This window comes from Empidonax traillii, unplaced genomic scaffold (genome assembly GCF_003031625.1).
Source record: "Empidonax traillii isolate 1590-97213 ecotype Southwest subspecies unplaced genomic scaffold, ASM303162v1 scaffold505:size591145, whole genome shotgun sequence".
Classification (NCBI taxonomy): Eukaryota; Metazoa; Chordata; class Aves; order Passeriformes; family Tyrannidae; genus Empidonax; species Empidonax traillii.
The window spans coordinates 324,609-341,075 of NW_020955698.1; the positions used below are offsets into that span (position 1 = coordinate 324,609).

At 45.2% G+C, this 16,467-nt stretch overlaps 1 protein-coding gene across 1 annotated transcript in view; it reads left to right on the forward strand.

Moving 5' to 3' along the window:
• Window positions 1–14,265, forward strand: part of ZDHHC15 (zinc finger DHHC-type containing 15) — a 15,373-nt gene extending 1,108 nt beyond the window's left edge. The window contains exons 2-12 of the mRNA XM_027896623.1: window positions 2,884–2,910; window positions 4,219–4,313; window positions 4,999–5,119; window positions 6,198–6,267; window positions 6,630–6,662; window positions 7,710–7,830; window positions 8,984–9,116; window positions 10,250–10,376; window positions 10,978–11,087; window positions 13,119–13,201; window positions 14,178–14,265. Coding sequence (XP_027752424.1) covers window positions 2,884–2,910; window positions 4,219–4,313; window positions 4,999–5,119; window positions 6,198–6,267; window positions 6,630–6,662; window positions 7,710–7,830; window positions 8,984–9,116; window positions 10,250–10,376; window positions 10,978–11,087; window positions 13,119–13,162 — 881 coding nt within the window. The 3' untranslated portion in view covers window positions 13,163–13,201; window positions 14,178–14,265. The remainder of the gene's footprint in view (window positions 1–2,883; window positions 2,911–4,218; window positions 4,314–4,998; window positions 5,120–6,197; window positions 6,268–6,629; window positions 6,663–7,709; window positions 7,831–8,983; window positions 9,117–10,249; window positions 10,377–10,977; window positions 11,088–13,118; window positions 13,202–14,177) is intronic.
• Window positions 14,266–16,467: the final 2,202 nt, after the last annotated feature.

Sequence of the window (16,467 nt, forward strand, 5' to 3'; positions counted from 1 at the left end):
CTTCTCTTCTTCTTCTTCCCCCTTCTCCTCCTCCTCATCATTCTTCTCCTTCTTTCTCTTCCTCCCCCTTCTCCTCATCCTTCTCCTTCTTCTTCCCCTCCCCTTCCTCCTCTTCTTCTTCTCCTTCTCCTCTTCCTCCTTCTTCTCTTCTCCTCATCCTTCTCCTCCCCCTCGTCGCTTCTCGCCAGTATGTCCAGGTGTTCCCGGTGTGTCCAGGTGTTCCCGGTGTGTCCGGGTGTTCCGTGGGTGTCCAGGTGTTCCGTGGGTGTCCGGGTGTTCCCGGTGTGTCCAGGTGTTCCCGGTGTGTCCGGGTGTTCCGTGGGTGTCCAGGTGTTCCCGGTGTGTCCAGGTGTTCCCGGTGTGTCCAGGTGTTCCCGGTGTGTCCGGGTGTTCCGTGGGTGTCCAGGTGTTCCTGGTGTCCCGTCCCGGCGGGGACACCCCCGGGCACACCAGGAGCAGAGGGATAACGCTTCATTCCCAGCCGGGTCCATTCCGGGATGAGTTCCTGGAGTTCAGGCTCAGCCCCTGGTTTGTGTCCCTGTTTTGGCCAGGGAGGTGCCGATGGTGAGGGACCCAACGTTCCGATGTGATTTATGACCTAAAACTAACAAAAATCAGTCTATGCTCTGCCTTTATATATATATATATATATTTAATATATATATAAACTCTTTCTTAATATATGTATATTCTGCAAAGGGAAGACAAATGTCACGTGAACTCACACTGCAGTTGTTACAGTAGCATGGAAACACTACATTTTAGAAAGGAGAGTTTTTGCACTGGCCAGAATTGTATATTTAATGTAGCGATTTAATTGGATAATAAGTTGCAAATTTCTTGGGCGCATGCAAAAACCTGTTGGAGAAAGGATTCTGGGGAAGACGAGAGGTGGGAGCTTGGACTTGTGAAGTTCTCCGCGGGACAGGCAGCCTAAGGTCCCAGAAGGGTAGTTTGGGATGTTCCCGGGACAGGAGCTGCCTCCTGGTGCTGCACAGCACATGGAAACCAGGTTTTTTTGTAAGGTTAGCAGTGTTTTTTCTCCATGGCACTCAATTGAAATGCAGTTTCTTTGGTCTGTTTTAATTGGCAGCTTGCAAAGCCCCAAAAACTTCATTACTCTCATCCCTTCTCTGGGATCGTGGACAGTTTCTTTCAAGAATTCACACAGAACAACATCTCCAAGGTGCAAGGAACTGTCACTACAACATGTGACCAAAAATTAGAGCATTTTCTTGAACTGTGCTTTGTTTGCAGTGCTGTACAGGTTCAGTAAAGTTGAACGCTGGCTCGTTGCAGGTCTCAGTGCAGCTTTTAGAAGAGACTCGGGTGATTTCACTGGGGTGTGGATTGGGACTGTGTTGCTCTGCAGGTGCTGGTTCAGCTGCCAGGAGCTCAGCTCACTGCCTGGAATTACAGCTGAAAATCATTCATTTGCCCACACCCGCCTATTTTTTTCGCCCCATCTTTCTCTCCCACCTCTTCCATTTGCATGTGGAGGAGGTTTATCTACACGGGAGTTGGAACGACTAAATTGTTTCAGGATTTGAGCATTAACTGTTGGCACGTGCTGGTACTTGCAGAGCAGCTCTCAGGACATTCTCCAGGTTTCTAACACAGCAAGGCTTTCTGTGCTGGCTGCTCCTCAGCTGTTGTGAGCATGCCGATAGCAGATGCTTTGTTTGGATTCTCGGTTCTCACCCCCAGTTGTGCTCAGGACTGGGAGCGGTGTGGGAGGATGTCCTGGAGCCATCTCATGATGCTGGCTTTAAACTCTCACTGACTGGTGTGGCCAGTGAGTCACAGTCCCGAGGAGCCCCTGATTTCTTGTCTGGTTGGTGGTTGCTGCCGCAGAGAGAACAATGACCCTGCAATAAACCCTTTTGCACAACCTTTATTTCTGCTCTTTTCTCGAGTAAAACCCTCAGCAAGGCCCTGCTGCGAAGTGTGACACACTTCAGGAGGGAGCCAAGCATTCGTGAAAAGCTGATGTCTTCATAGCTTGATTGGCAGCAAACCAAAGCTAAAAATAAAGGTCTCCTCCCAGTCTTGCTCACCTGAACTTGAGTGTGCAGAGACACAGCCAATATTCAGTCTCTTTTTTCACCCACGTTGCTCTGTGTGTGTCACAGAACTTTGTCCTCCAAGCAAAAATCACAGAACCACTGTGCTTTCAGTTAAAGAGGAGTGTCTTTGTCTCTCCTGTGAAACTTGGGTGGTGGCTTTTAAAATGATGGATGGGTTTCAAAGTAATCAGTTGATGGACCCTTTTGCTGGTTGGTCGAGGTGGTTCTGTTGGTGTAGGGCTTGTTCTGTCATTATGGTGACATAAGGAGGGGTTGTAAAATCTCTGCTTGTAGGAAGTGTAAAAATAATGGAGTCACTGCAATTGCTGACTAGGCCAAAGCTGAGAAATGTCTAATTTCTTATTCATGCTGATGCAGAAGTGCTTTGGACAGTGCTTATGATGGGGGGGCCAAGACCAGCAAGAGCCTGGTAGAAAGCAGCTGCAGGTGTGTGGTACATGCACAGAGATGCTGCTTGGACAGTTGCTGTAGGAGCCCTGGTAATCTTGTCACATCACTGCCACCAGAGGATTGGCTTTGTCATTTCTGATGTACAAATATGCAGAATGTATTTTATAAATGGGAAAACACAGCATAAGTAGCAGTTACTGAACATCTTGGTGTGGGGGTGTGTGTGAGTGAAGAAGAGTTGTTACTCTGGATTTGATGCTGGACTGTGGGCTCTCTTTCTGCCTCTTGAATGTGAACATTTTCTCCTAAAACTGCTGTATTTCACAGAGGAATGTCATTTGTAACAAACTTTTCTGGGATCCCTATTTGCTCTGTAGACATATGTGGTTTTTTTTTTCTTTTTCAGTGACTGTGAGCAACCCTGTGGAGAAAGGTACGTGTGTTCAATTGACCATCTGGCACTCAATCCTGGTGTGAAAGGGTTCAGAGATGTTGCAGCTGAAATATCAAAAATATTCGCTGTCAATCGTTTAAATGTACGTCCTCTTTCAGCGTTTCCTTCCTATAATTACACTCCAGGGGTGCACAGCAAGTTTGTTAGAGAGGCTGGAACTTTTGGATGCGCTGGAAAGTGCCCTGGATCAAGTCAATTCTCTTTCTGCTACAGAGCAGTCCTAATATTTGAAGTTGCTACAGAGAAAAGGGTATTCATGATTATTCAGCAGAAGAAAGTCAGTAGTTGCCCGATCCATTAGTGCATCTCTGGGTCAGCTTCCTCTAACGTGCTGCTTGATCAACAAAAATAAACCTGTTGCAAGATTTCTCTCCTTTCATTGTAATTAAAAAGTGGCTGAGCTCCACCTGCACGTAGTAGGAGGATAACAAACAAACTGGGAGCATGAGAATGACTTATCTTTGATTCACATCCTTGTGAGGTGTGTCCCACCATTTGCCACCTCATTAGAGTCTCAGCGATGCATCTGGCCTTTTTTACCAGTTTTCACACAGGAAAGGGAGTGTTTTCACACAGCTAGGAAGTGTCTGGATTTTAGACTTCTCTTTCCACCAGTAGCATTTACTTTAATCTTACTTTCTAGGATTTGAAGCTTAAAAGAAATGAGGGAAGGGAGGTTTTTATTGCAATTAAAAGGCGCGTCCGTATTGTAACTGTTTGATAACGTCTTAGTGAGTTGAGTGTTAAATAACAACTAGTTAGTGTAGCTCTTTGGCTCCCTGATCATGGAAAGCCTGCTTATGGCCAAAGGCTCTGGAATAAAGTTGGCATGTTGAAATAGGACTGCTCTGACACGTGCTGGTTTCACATGGTGATGTCGTATCCAGTGCATTACAATTCTCCAGCACTCACAGGACCTGTCTTGCTCACTTGGAGAGAAGTTTTCCTGATTTATTGTACCAACTGTGGCAAATGGGAAAGAGCTTTGATGTTTTCTGGTGACGCAAAGCTGGGATTTGCAGGGATGTGGGGTGGGCACCTACCCTGGGAGGGGGAAGTCTCTCAGGGCTGTATCTTCCTGACCCCTGGAATGGGGTGGGGTGGAGGAGGGGAGGCTTGTGAGCTCAGTCCCCCCCTGGGTGCAGCCCCTGAGCTCTAGAATGCTGCTGGGAGGTTTGGCTGGACTGTAAGAAGGGGGAATTATGCCCTTCCTAAATGAAACTTTTACTTAAGAAGTCATTGCTCTCTTTCTGTTTTGTTTTTTTTTTCGTTTTGTTTTGTTTTTAGTGGCCTATCTTGTAATATTCCATATTCTCTTTGTGCTCTTTGTGTGGACATATTGGAAGTCTGTTTTCACTCTCCCAGTGCAGCCAGACAAAAAGGTAAGAGCCCCAGCAGCTTCCATTCCTTGCAGAGCAAAAGCAGGGACACTAAAGAGAACTCAAAAATCCTTCGGTCAAGTTGATCTGGACGGGACAGTCAGATGCAGACATGTGTTTTAATGCTTTTTTTTCCACCAAATATTTACTTTGTCACGTTGCTTGGATTGGTAGATTTATTTTTTTTTTTTTCATTTTGTTTTACCTCTCTGTGAAATACCAACACAACACTATGTTTGGAGCAACAGAATGAGGATGATATTTTTGTGGCACTCCAAAATATACACGGCCTTAATCTGATCCTGATTACAACAATGTAAATTTATAAATAACAACTAATCCCAGTTTTAGAAATATAAAACTGTGAATGGGGACAGGTTTTTGTTTGTGAGGGAAGTGCTTCAAGTGTTATCAAGGTGAGTAATGTTACTCCTGAAAAATAGTTATCTAAGGCAGCCATAGGAGCAACTCGAGTAAGTTGTTTTCTAAACTATAAATTTCACACTTTCTTATTGGTGTATCCCACGGGGTTCTGGCTGCCCAGCACTCTCAACCTTCTTTGTCTTCTTAACAAACACATTTTCACGCTCCATTGACCTCGTGAGGGGGAGGTGAGAATGTTTCTGTATTTGAAAGGTTCTCTCTGCTGCCCCGGGGTAACCGCTCCTCCCGCGGTTTCTGCCCGCAGTTCCACATGTCCTACGCTGACCAGGAGCGCTACGAGAACGAGGAGAGGCCGGAGGTGCAGAGGCAGATCCTGGCCGAGATCGCCAGGAAGCTGCCGGTGTACACGAGGACCGGGAACGGAGGTGAGCCCAGCGGGGAGCTCGGCGGCTCTCTGGGAGCAAACACGGTCAAGTAGCACACACATCGGCACTCCAGAGGATCCTGCCGACCAACAGCGCTCCCACTGCCACTGCAGCACCCGCTGATTCCTGCGGGAATGATTTTCACACCTTTTCTTTCAGGTTTCCTATTTGGGAAAGCAGGAAAGCCTTGAACATTCCTTCATTCCATGGAGGTGCCTTTGAGGAGCAATATGCTCCCCTTTGGATTTCTGTTCAAAACCCACTTACGTTGCCTGTGTTTAGTATTAGCAGTAGAATCCCAAGATCTGTCATCATATTTAATTAAAATGGAGTCTGCCTTAGAGGTGCAGGGCATAATTCTGTGACCACATTTCTTGGCCATGCCCAGTGACTAAATGCCTCTGGACTCCTTTCACAGCTTAAAGAAGTCTGTGTTCATTTTGGAGGCTCTGACCTGCTCGTTTCTGCCAGGCAAGCCAAAGAACTCTGGAGTAAAGAACTGGAATAAATAGGGAATTACCAAAATGGAATGTGTGTACAGTCTGAGTAAATGGGGAAGCCAGAAGGAAGGGTACAGTTTTGGTGTATCACTTTGGAGCTGGCTGTGGGGTTTAGAGTAGGTGTAGGTTAGAAGTTGGGGAGAAATTCCTGGCTGTGAGGGTGGGCAGGCCCTGGCACAGGTTGCCCAGAGAAGCTGTGGCTGCCCCTGGATCCCTGGAAGTGTCCCAGGCCAGGTTGGACGGGGCTTGGAGCAACCTGGGCTGGTGGAAGGTGTCCCTGCCCATGGCAGGGGGGTGGAATGAAATGATCTTTCAGGTCCCTTTCAAGTTAAACCATTCTGTGATTCTGTGATTTCAGTGAGGATTGCTCCCCCCATCTGCAGGTCTCCTGCAGAATTAGGAGCGTTGCTAATCCAATTGGGGCCTGGCAGCAAAAACCAGCAGCAAATGTACTCATCTGCTGAAGTGACAGAGGAAAGAGTATGAACAGTTAGGAAATGAGCACAAATATCCACTATCATGTGAAGTAAAAAAGAAGACTCTTCCATCATTTGGTGTCAATTTGTCTTTAACCTCAGGTATTCGGTTCTGTGACAGATGCCAGCTGATCAAACCCGATCGTTGTCACCACTGCTCCGTCTGTGCCATGTAAGTCAGGGCTGTGTCTCTGAGGTGAACACAATCAATCACCACGGGGTTCTGGGAACAGGCTGGGCCTTCCCATGGCTCTTTGCACATCGGGGTACTCAGGGGGCTCTATTCCATCTGCAGCCACCAGTGCTCCGGTGAGAAACCATCATCACGTCCTTCTCTAGACGAGAACAAAGGACATGGGTTGGCCTTGAAAAAGTAGTAAAAGTTTCATCTTAAAACAATACTACCTTAAAAAACTGAGCATCATTTTGACTTTCTGTCACATAGAAATCTCCCAAAAACCAGAGGTTTTGCTGTTGATCTGGCAATTAAGTACCAATTAAAAATCTTCCCCTTTTTTGTGTGTCCTTTTGCAGGTGTGTGCTAAAAATGGATCATCATTGTCCGTGGTATGTCCTACGTACTGGTTTGTGGCTTTCTGAGAAGAAAGGTTGCTTATATTTATATATATTTCTGCCACATATTTCTGTATGCCTCTCTCATTTTACACCATCCATCTCTTTATGTTGGGAAATTTATAAGATAATTACACTTTGAAATTGCCTGAAATGTTTGATATTTTGAAAGGCGGATTATTCATATTTGCTCCATAAACTATATGTGAAAAAGCTGTGATATTGATATCATTTAAACCCCAAATGCTAATTTACCCTTTGACTGTTCTTCAGATTTGAAAGGGACTTAACCTTCATTTTGGGGTCTGTCATCATTTCAGCTGCACTTGGGAGTGCTTTCAATAGTAACATTTGCATGGGGATTGTTTCTGAACTGATGCCTGGTCAGAGACCATCAGTGCAGAAAGCTGCATGGATGAGTTGAGCTTTGCACTTCTTGAGAATTGCTGCCACTAAATTTATTACACTCCTCCTTTTTTTAAAAAAAAAAAAGGAAGATTTCAGAAATCAGAAACAACACAAACATTTCCCCACCTGAACCTCCCTGGGAATCAAAATTGGAGAGGATTTTGCAAACCTGAGCTCTGAGACAAACACCCCCTCTGTTTTCCTGCATCCCCTGGATCCTTTTTAGAGTTGTCCTGTGCATGGAGAATCAGCCCCAACTTTGGGTGAGCTGGGTTGGATGTTCCTGTGACTCCTGAGGTTTGCACGTGGCCCAAGGAGCACAGAACTCCCAGATGCCACTGCCTGGGCAGACAAGACCCAGACAGGAGGGATGAGCTGCTGCCTCTGGGACACTTCCCCGGGGTACCAACCCTGAAACACCAACTGTGCTTGTCCCTGGCCCAGCAAGAAGCCTTGGGGTGAAAAGCAGAGCCTTGAGTTCTGTTCCATTTTGGCCACCAAGGGGAGCTGCTTATTGACAAGTCGTGTTGTGGGAGCCAGAGGTTTAATAGCCCCCCAAAACTGGTGGTGCTCTTTGTGTTACAACCAATGTGCTGCACAAATCCTGATTTCAACTTTGCTTTTGTCCTCTAGGGTGAATAACTGCATTGGATTTTCTAACTACAAATTCTTTCTACTGTTCTTAGCCTATTCTTTGTTGTATTGCTTGTATATTGCTGCAACAGTCTTCAAGTATTTCATTAAGTATTGGACAGTAAGTTGTGAAATCTGGTTCCTTTTTCATCTCCTGTGAGTCTCGTGGGGTTTAGTCACTCTTGTTGCTTTTTTGCTCTCAGTCGAGTGGAGGGGCTGCATTTCTCCTGTGAGGTGCTTTCCTGGGCCCTTTTTGAGTCCAAAACTCCCATTATATCTCCAAAATGCACAAAAGCAAGAAGCAAGTAGGAATTCCAAACTGTGGACCAGCTTCTGGGAAAGAGGTTATATCCTTTCCCTTTGTATTTGCATGTGTGTCTGTCAGAACATTTGGAGCTGATACTGATATGTAACATCCTGACATTGATCTGGACATATTTACTGAAAAGAGGAAAAAAAAGTCAAAACTTCTTGCTCATTTTCTAATCCCCATAGGACTCCTTTCTCAGTTTAAAACTGGACTGAACTGAAGTAGCCTTTTTATTCAGTTGTTGATGGTCACTCCTATGCAGCAGTGCCACTGACAGCTCCAGTAAGAGGCTGGCCCTTGGCCTCTCTGTCCCTGTGTTCAAGTGCCTTTGCTGGGCATTAATTGTTCCTCAGGCTCAGCACGGCCCAGCTGTGAGCTCTGTGCTGCTTCCACGGGATGAGCAGAGGCTGGGAAGTGCCTTTATTCCCTGGAGGTGCCCAGAGCCTGCCTGTGTGTGCTGCTGGACACCTCTGCTGTAGAGGAAAATGGGTGTCTCCACCTCTTGGAAGGTCCCACTTGGCTTTCAATCTTCCCCAGGCCCTCCCTGCTCAGTTCTACCACCCCCAACAGCTGCAGCAGTGCAGGCCAGGCTCTCTGGGCTTGCCTCACCTTGCAGGAGGTGCAGAATTGTGATGTATGCACGGGAAACTCAGCAGAACATAAACAGGGGCTTGGAGAGCTCCTGCCTGCTCGTTCCCCCGAGGGCACAGGGGGTGCTCCTGGTGCCCAGGTGGGAAGGGTGATGGCACTGCCTGTGCTGCACACCAAGAGCTGTGCTTTGGGTACAGGAGGGGAAATGAACCACATCATTTCTTTGTCTCTCCTCGTTTTTTTTATGCTAAGGTTGACTTTTGCCTGTACAAGTTCGAGAACTCCCAATAGGAGTTTTAGAACTTTCTAAGAACAAAGAACTCCCAGCTTGAATTTGTTCCTGTCACTTGTTCTGTGTTGCTTTTCTTGCCAGGGTGAACTGACCAATGGCCGGTCCAAATTTCACATCCTCTTCCTCCTCTTCGTGGCAATCATGTTCTTTGTGAGCCTCATGTTTCTGTTTGGATACCACTGCTGGCTCGTCAGCAGAAACAGATCCACCTTAGGTAAAGCTCTGGTGTCTCTCTTCTTTTAGTAAGACACACCAAAGATGCTGTGAAAACTAAAAAAGAAAGTGAAAAGAAAAAAAAAAAAAAAGTCATTTGTTCTATTTCTGTGCTGCCTTATGAGGGAAGGAAGGTTGAAGATCTTGGCACAGCTCTGCAAAAATCTGGCTTTGAAATTAGCTGCATTTATTAGGTGGTGTGACAAAAGCCCAAAGGGAAACAAAGAGTCTTACAGTGTAAAAGTCCATTTATAAAAATATTATGCATGTGTATAACTCTGTTTGAAATGAGTGCAGCTTTTCAGGAATAACAGCTTGGTATGTTCAGGTGCTGGTGTGCATCCTAAACCAGCTTAGTGAGGGTGGGAAACAGTGGCCACCCTCATTGATAAAGGCAAAGAAGTTATGACTGTAAAACCAAAGAAATTATCTAAACCAGAATGATTTTGCCAAGTAGTTTCTTTGTCTTTCCTCAGATAAATGTGGTTCCGTTTTTAAAGCTTTTTATATAAGAGTTTTATAACAAACCAGCCACTCTCAAGAGTGAGCAAATATTCTGTTTTTTGTTTAGTTATTAACTTTAAAGCTCATTTCATGGGGCACAGAAGCTCATCTGTCCCAGTGCATCAGAAGGTACATTAAATTGTTTCTAAGGCACTCCAGGTTCTCCTCCCCTCTCTTTTCTTAATGTCTCACCATAACAGAGGGTCTATTTGCATTTGTTTGTTCATTATATCATTAGCGAATGAGGCAATTTAAATCTCACTCCAGGAATACTCATTGAAGGCCAACCTACTTAATTCTGCAGATTTTTTTTTACTTAGAAATTTTCACCCACTGAATTTCTACAAGTCTCACAGAAAGAACTTTTAACTCTCGTTCTCTAGATTAAACAAACCATTTTTGGTTTGATTTGACTGTTCTGGAGTTGCACGACCAAATTCCTGCCTTTGGTTGGAAAGTCTTTACAGGCTTTGCAAAATGAGAAAAAAGCTTTCAGTTATTCCTGAACCTGTATAATCCATTAAATCATGCCGACTTTAGATGGCCCCATCATGCACAATCCTGTTTCAGAGAGTTTGGCTTTGATTTTCATTTTCTTTTTCACTGAAATTTTCACACATCTTTGTGCAGAGGCTTTCTCGGCTCCGGTGTTTCAAAACGGCCCAGATAAAAATGGATTCAATCTTGGCTTTGTAAAGAATCTTCAGCAAGTGTTTGGGGAAGAAAAAAAGCTCTGGTTGCTGCCTATTGCCTCAAGGTAAGTAATAATCAAGCCAGTGCTAAAAGCTGATACAATTTTGTGTATAGGTTTAGGTCACAGGAAAGTGGGGGTTTTATATGTGTCTTTCAGTAACATCTGACTAAGATTGAGGCCATTTTCTCTTGGGTGTCATTCAGACACAGATGTGTGACTTGTGCCCTGAAGAATCTGTGGTATCAATTGATAAAATTGACTCCTATGGAATAATTGCTCCTTTTTCGTAATCGTCTTCCTTAGTTCCCCCCTCACTTCTACCTGTCCTCAAGTTCATTGTTTGTTTGGGGTTTTTTTCCTGTATCCAAATGACTTGATCAAGTTAGCACGTTGAAGTTCTGCTAAAAATTACTTAATTCCAGGCTTTAAATTTGAACTTGTATGACCCAGTGAGCTTGAAGGACCAAACTGCTCTCTGGTCAAACTTGGCATCTGAGCTGCCATCAAAAATCCACACCGTGCTTTTCAAAGCTGGAAGATGATTTTAAGTAAACATGGGAAATAGAGGCAGCAGAAAACTTTGTTTGCAGATAAAATGTGTTCAAACTGCCATCCTTTGGAGCCCCTTGCTGTTTCCCAGTGTCTCTCTGCCTTTTCCATGCAGCCAGGGGGATGGACATTTTTTCCCCATGAGAGCCTCGTGCGAAGCTCGGAACCCTCTCCTGGCAAATGAGGAGCAGTGGGAGGAGGATGGAATAGATGAAGAGCCCCAGGGTAAGGCAACACTACAGGAAATGAGCTGTGTCCTGACCTACAGTGCCTAACAGATAAATTCTAAGACCTGATCAAGTACAAATGGTGTTGGCTGAGTTCGTGGGCAGCTCTGACTTGACTAACGAGCACAGACTGAAAACAAGCCCTACTTTGGAGTCACCTTTTTTAGTTTTTTTTAGTAGCTTTCTACTTGCAAGTGAATGAACTGAGAGGCTGGTACAAACTGCAGAGAGAAACTGAGATTGCCACAAACCGAGTGTCTTTACCTGTAAATGTTGTTGCATGCAGTGCAATTGCCTGGGACACAAAAAAAAGGAGAGTGCTGAGATTTTTTAAAAGTGCAGTCTGAGAGTGTGTGAAAGCAGGCATGCAAACAGCTGAGTGCAGGGATATGTTTGAGAAGCTCCTTTATGCTTTGCCCAGCTTTATTACAAGAGCAAAGCAGTTCATTTGGTGCTGGATGTGATGTGCTGATCTCCACAGAAGAACTAGATGTGCTGGGAGCAGTTTGGATGTGCTGGATTTCTGGCATTCAAAGATACCTTTTATGCCGTAGAAATCCTATTAGAAACCAGAATTTATATGTATATACATTCTTCGATGGGTTTTGTTAATGGATCCAAAATCAGTTTAATGATTTTACATTTTCTGTGTTTGAAGTTGACTTTTTCTCCCCCTTGGATCTTTACCTGCAAGCTTTGGTCTTGTTGGAATCTCAGGATTCCTGTCAGAGGCCCCAAACCCCTTATCTGAGGGTTCAGAAATCCTGTCAGCAAGGGCTCCTGGTTTTTCCTGTGGAGCAAGGATGCCATTCACAGGTTCCTTTTGAAACAAAGGTGGTAATCCCCCCTTTTTTTTTCCCTTTAAGGAATGGTGATAGCGTGAATTAATTCTGAGGTTACTCATAATTACCAGATCAAATCAGAGAGGTGATTTCCATCCATGCTCTTTGTTGCCTCAGAAGAGTTTTCAGGAACTTTGCTGCTGAAGTTCCCTTCCAGGGGGTGTGTTTTAGTCACCCACGTGCAGGATTTCTGTTTGAGGCCCTGTGAGGAGGCTTCAGCCTCGGGCAAAGGGTGAAAAAAACTCCTCGTGTGAACGTTTTCCTCCACGAGTTGTGCCATGAGCTCTTTAATCCTCCTAGCACAGGCCCTGCTGCTCAGGCTCTGCTCAGATCTTACCTCTCTGTTCAGGTTTTCCATTGCAAAATCAACTGACTTCATGTCCTGCTGGGAAAATCCACTCTCTGGGAGTTTGTCAAAAGGACCGAAAGGGCTCATTTCAGCTTTTGTTCAGATGAACTGCTTTAATTGGTTCATATCTGTGTGTCAGGAAACCACCTGCTCTTCCTGGTTTGCTCTATACATGTTGGCAGTTACAAGATAACACAAATTGGTTTCAAAAATAACAGAATTGGCTTTAATAGTAACAAACTATGGCATCTCTGTGACTTTTTTGTGATGCTTAAAACAAGTCCGTTAGGAATGAGTCAGAACTTCTTCCAACTTTTACAAAGTATAACTTATTTGAATAAATAATTAATTCCCACACATGAAAACATTTGACAGTGAGATGATTTCTGGCTAGATCAGACCCCAGAATATGATCTGGAGCTTGTATGAAGTCCCTCAATTTGTAGTGCTTATAAAATAACTGACATCTCCAGGCAGTTTGAATTAGATGATCATTATGGGTCCCTTCCAGCTGAAATATTCATATCCCCTCTTAAACAATAGAAGTAAACCATTGTAATTGAGTAGTCAGAAAGACCTGAAATGTCACATTAAAACTGAAAGATCTTCATTTGTCCTTGTGGCTTTAAAGCTTGTGACATGGTTATGAAATAAATAAAGCCAATAATAGAGCAATCCGGGTTTGAAAGCAGCTGTTCAGTCATCTCTGACAAGTGGCTGTGTGTTTCCATTTGGAATGGCTCTTAAACACACACTCCCATACTTAGTGACAAATATATATTCCCAGTGAGAAAACCAGATTTCCTCACCTGTGACTGCTTTGGTTTTCACTGTGCAGGTTCTGGTGAGGCCTCAGCCCTTGTCATAGAAAGGGAGACATAGCAGAGTGGAGATGCAGCTGGATAAAGCTTGAGCACAAAGGTCAGTGCTCCTTCATTTCCCTCAAATCCACACCCTGCAGGGAATGGGGAGGGGCTGTTGGACAGTCACGGGACACTGTGGGTGCAGCTGTGATTTCACCACCATTCTCCAGCTGGCCCAGAAGTACCTTGTTCAGGGGAACCTGAAGGGCAGTGGTGGCTCTCAGCAGCCCTGGGCTGGGGGCTGGCACGGGGGACACCAGAGCCATCAGCACGGTGTCTAGAGGACGACACAAAGCCTGCAGCTCCTCTGCAAAATGTGGCAGGAACGGCTCTTGCTCTGACTTGTACAATTCCAAGGTGGGAGGTGTGTGCAGGGATTCATGGAAGGAGCAGGAAGGTGCAGGTGCAGCCTAAACCGAAGTTGAGAGCAGCCAAGTTGCAGTTGGGAGAAAATGGAAGTGACTTGGAATGTCACATCAGCTGCTACTCCCTGATCTATTTTTTCCCACCCTGGAGAAACGTGGGTACAACAGCAGATGACACTGTGGGGAAGATGCTGCTCCCAAAACATTCCCTGCTCTGTAAATCTGTTCTGCCTTGGAGAACGGGGCACACGCTCAGGGAGCTGCAGGCTCTGTCCTCTGCAGGCTCCAGAGGAATGTGATCCAAGGAGCAGGAATCTGCTGTCCCACTTGCAGAAGGTGGAGCAGGCAGATGGAATTTCCCCCTCTGTTTTCCATGGTGTTAATAACTATTGTACAGCAAAGCACTGCCTGGCTGTGCTCACAGACAGGGCGCCTCCAGACTTTCACCCGTGGGCTTCTGGTTGTGGATACCAGCCCATTTTCTGCCACTAAAAAAAACCCCAAAGCGTTTTTTCTGTCAGTAGTGAGGACTGTTTCTACCCTTCAACTGGGGAGGGAAAACGAGCATTTTCCTTGTTGTTCTTCAAGGCTTTCAAACACTCAAAAGTCCAGATCAGCCATTGATGCTCATCACAGGAGTGTTACAGCTGCACATTTTTATTTCCTTAAATTTCAGCTTCCCTCTCAGGAGCCAACACCTTCTCTTGACATGGACTTCGGATTTGAGGGGCAGAAAACAAGTGGATCTTCAAGATGAGAAAACATCCTGAAGCATCATCTGACTGGAGTCTGCATCTGAGAGCGCTTCTCCAGAACTCCTGCTGTCCAGATGGCCCAAGGCTTTATCAGTTTAAGTTACAGAGTTAACAGAACAGTCTTACAGAGTGATTGTGGCCAATCTTCTTTGGCCCGCTCTCTTTATTTTATAAAGACTATCTATTTTTTATGGAAAAAAAAAAAAAAAAAAAAAAAGGTAAAAATGTTGATGAGAGTGCACTTCCAAAGGCCTTTTCATTCTGCAAACATCAGGGACTCGGGGTCTTGAAATTCTACCAAGCCATAATATTCTTGGGGATGGTTATTTATTTTATTTTGAGACTGATTCTCCAACCTTCTCTGACAAGTGGCATTTTCTACTGTGTCTGAAGTTCTGAGTCAGTTCAGCCCAGCGTGAGATGGACCCAGTTAAACCTGGCACTAAATTGGTAGTTGGGTGTAAGTGTTGAAAGAAAAAGTGCTGAACGTGCACACAGACATGTGCAGCTGTGAATGCAAATAAAATATTCCCATTGCCAGTATCAAGATTCAAGAATATCGTGGCCATAGATTTTTTTTAAAAAACTTTTTTTAGGAGGGTGTTATTGTTTTAAGAGTTTGGTTGTAGTGCTCTTTGCCCAGTCCAACTTGCAGGCACCTAAAATGCAAACAAGAACTTCAGACAGTCAGTCCCATTTGCATTAATTCCTGGGGCCAAAATGTCCACTCGTTCCTGGGTCGGTGTTTGAGGGGAATTTGTGTGTTTGTGGAGTCAGAAAGGAATGACACTGAAAGTTTAGCTCCACTGAAAGTTTACACTCCACACAAAATGCTGAAGAGACAATGGATATATAGAGTTTTTCAGACTTCTTCCCAAGCCGGTGCACGGACTGGTGGTTCTATGGGTTCTAGGAGGTGATTGGATTTTTTTTCCATTTGCAGGCAAAGGGATGTGTCCTGGTTCTGTTCTGGGGAAGGGAACTGACACTTTGGCCGGATTATACGCATTTTTCTAGACTTGAGTCTTTTTTTATCTGCATGATTCAGCCCTGGCAGCTCCATCACTCGCGTCTGAATGAGGTGCATGCTTACAGTATTATTGCGCTGCCTTTAAGATCGTTTGGTACCATTTTCTCTCCCGTTTTTGTGTTTGTTTATCAGCCCATTTGTGTTGACAGTGACTGCAGAGCAGTTGTGCCTGTCAGGAGAAATGACCTGAGGAGTGAGTTTGGTGACAAAGGCTTTGATTAACTGCTAAATCCTTTCTTCCTCTGTTTGTTCGGCTGCTGCTGCCAGTGGGAATGTTTGTGAGCTGGGAGAGGCTTTCTGCCCTCAGGAGCAGCCGTTCCCGCGGTGTCATCCCACCCTGGGGACAGGGATCATCGGCTCTGCAGCTCCGTGCGGAGCAGGCAGGGATCCCTGGAGTGTCTTGCTGCTGAATGGGGTTGTGAGGGGTTTCAGGGGTGCTTTGTCTGTGTCCTCAGAGTGGGGCTGAATTCACACTCAGAGTGTTCCCGCTTCAGCCGCCGCAGCCCCGCCCGTGGGGTGGGTCTGGCACAAAACGGCTCTCGAGTGTTTCTCCGGTCCATCTAAACCTGCATTTCTAATGTAAATCTCGAGTTGGACCTTCCCCTGTGTGTGATGAAAGATGGCAGCAGAATTAATCACCTCATTTCTGGTAAAACGTCCTCTGGAGGGGGAGGTTGAGAGGACGGTGGCAGCTAAACACAACAGGGAGTGTGCAGGAATTTTGCACCAACAGAGGTGCTACTTGTGCCTTTAAAAACTCGAAATTCCTTGTGTAGAAAACCAGGAAGAAGATCTGGGGACTTTCTGTTCCATTCTGCCAGCTGAAGTGTGTTTTTCAGAGCTGTGTGGATTTACAGGAGTTTTCTGAGCAGGTTCCTGTGTCCTTCCTGGCTTTGGTTCTGGTTACAGCTGTGTCATTCTTTGAGCTGTTTCTCTGCCAGGCAGCAGCCACAGAGCTGCCCACAAGATCTGCAGGCACCATCCCTGCCTGCTCACTTGGTAGTACAAAAAATCAGGTTTTGTCTTCTAATAATTATTAAACCAGATGTCTTGGAAAGGCAGCTACCCAGCTCAGATTTAAAAGCAATTTTTAACGTTTCCAAGTAACTTTTGTTCAGTTGCTTTTCTTGTAAATAGTTATGGCCAGTTCTTCCCTTTCCATAAAAGCAGCTCA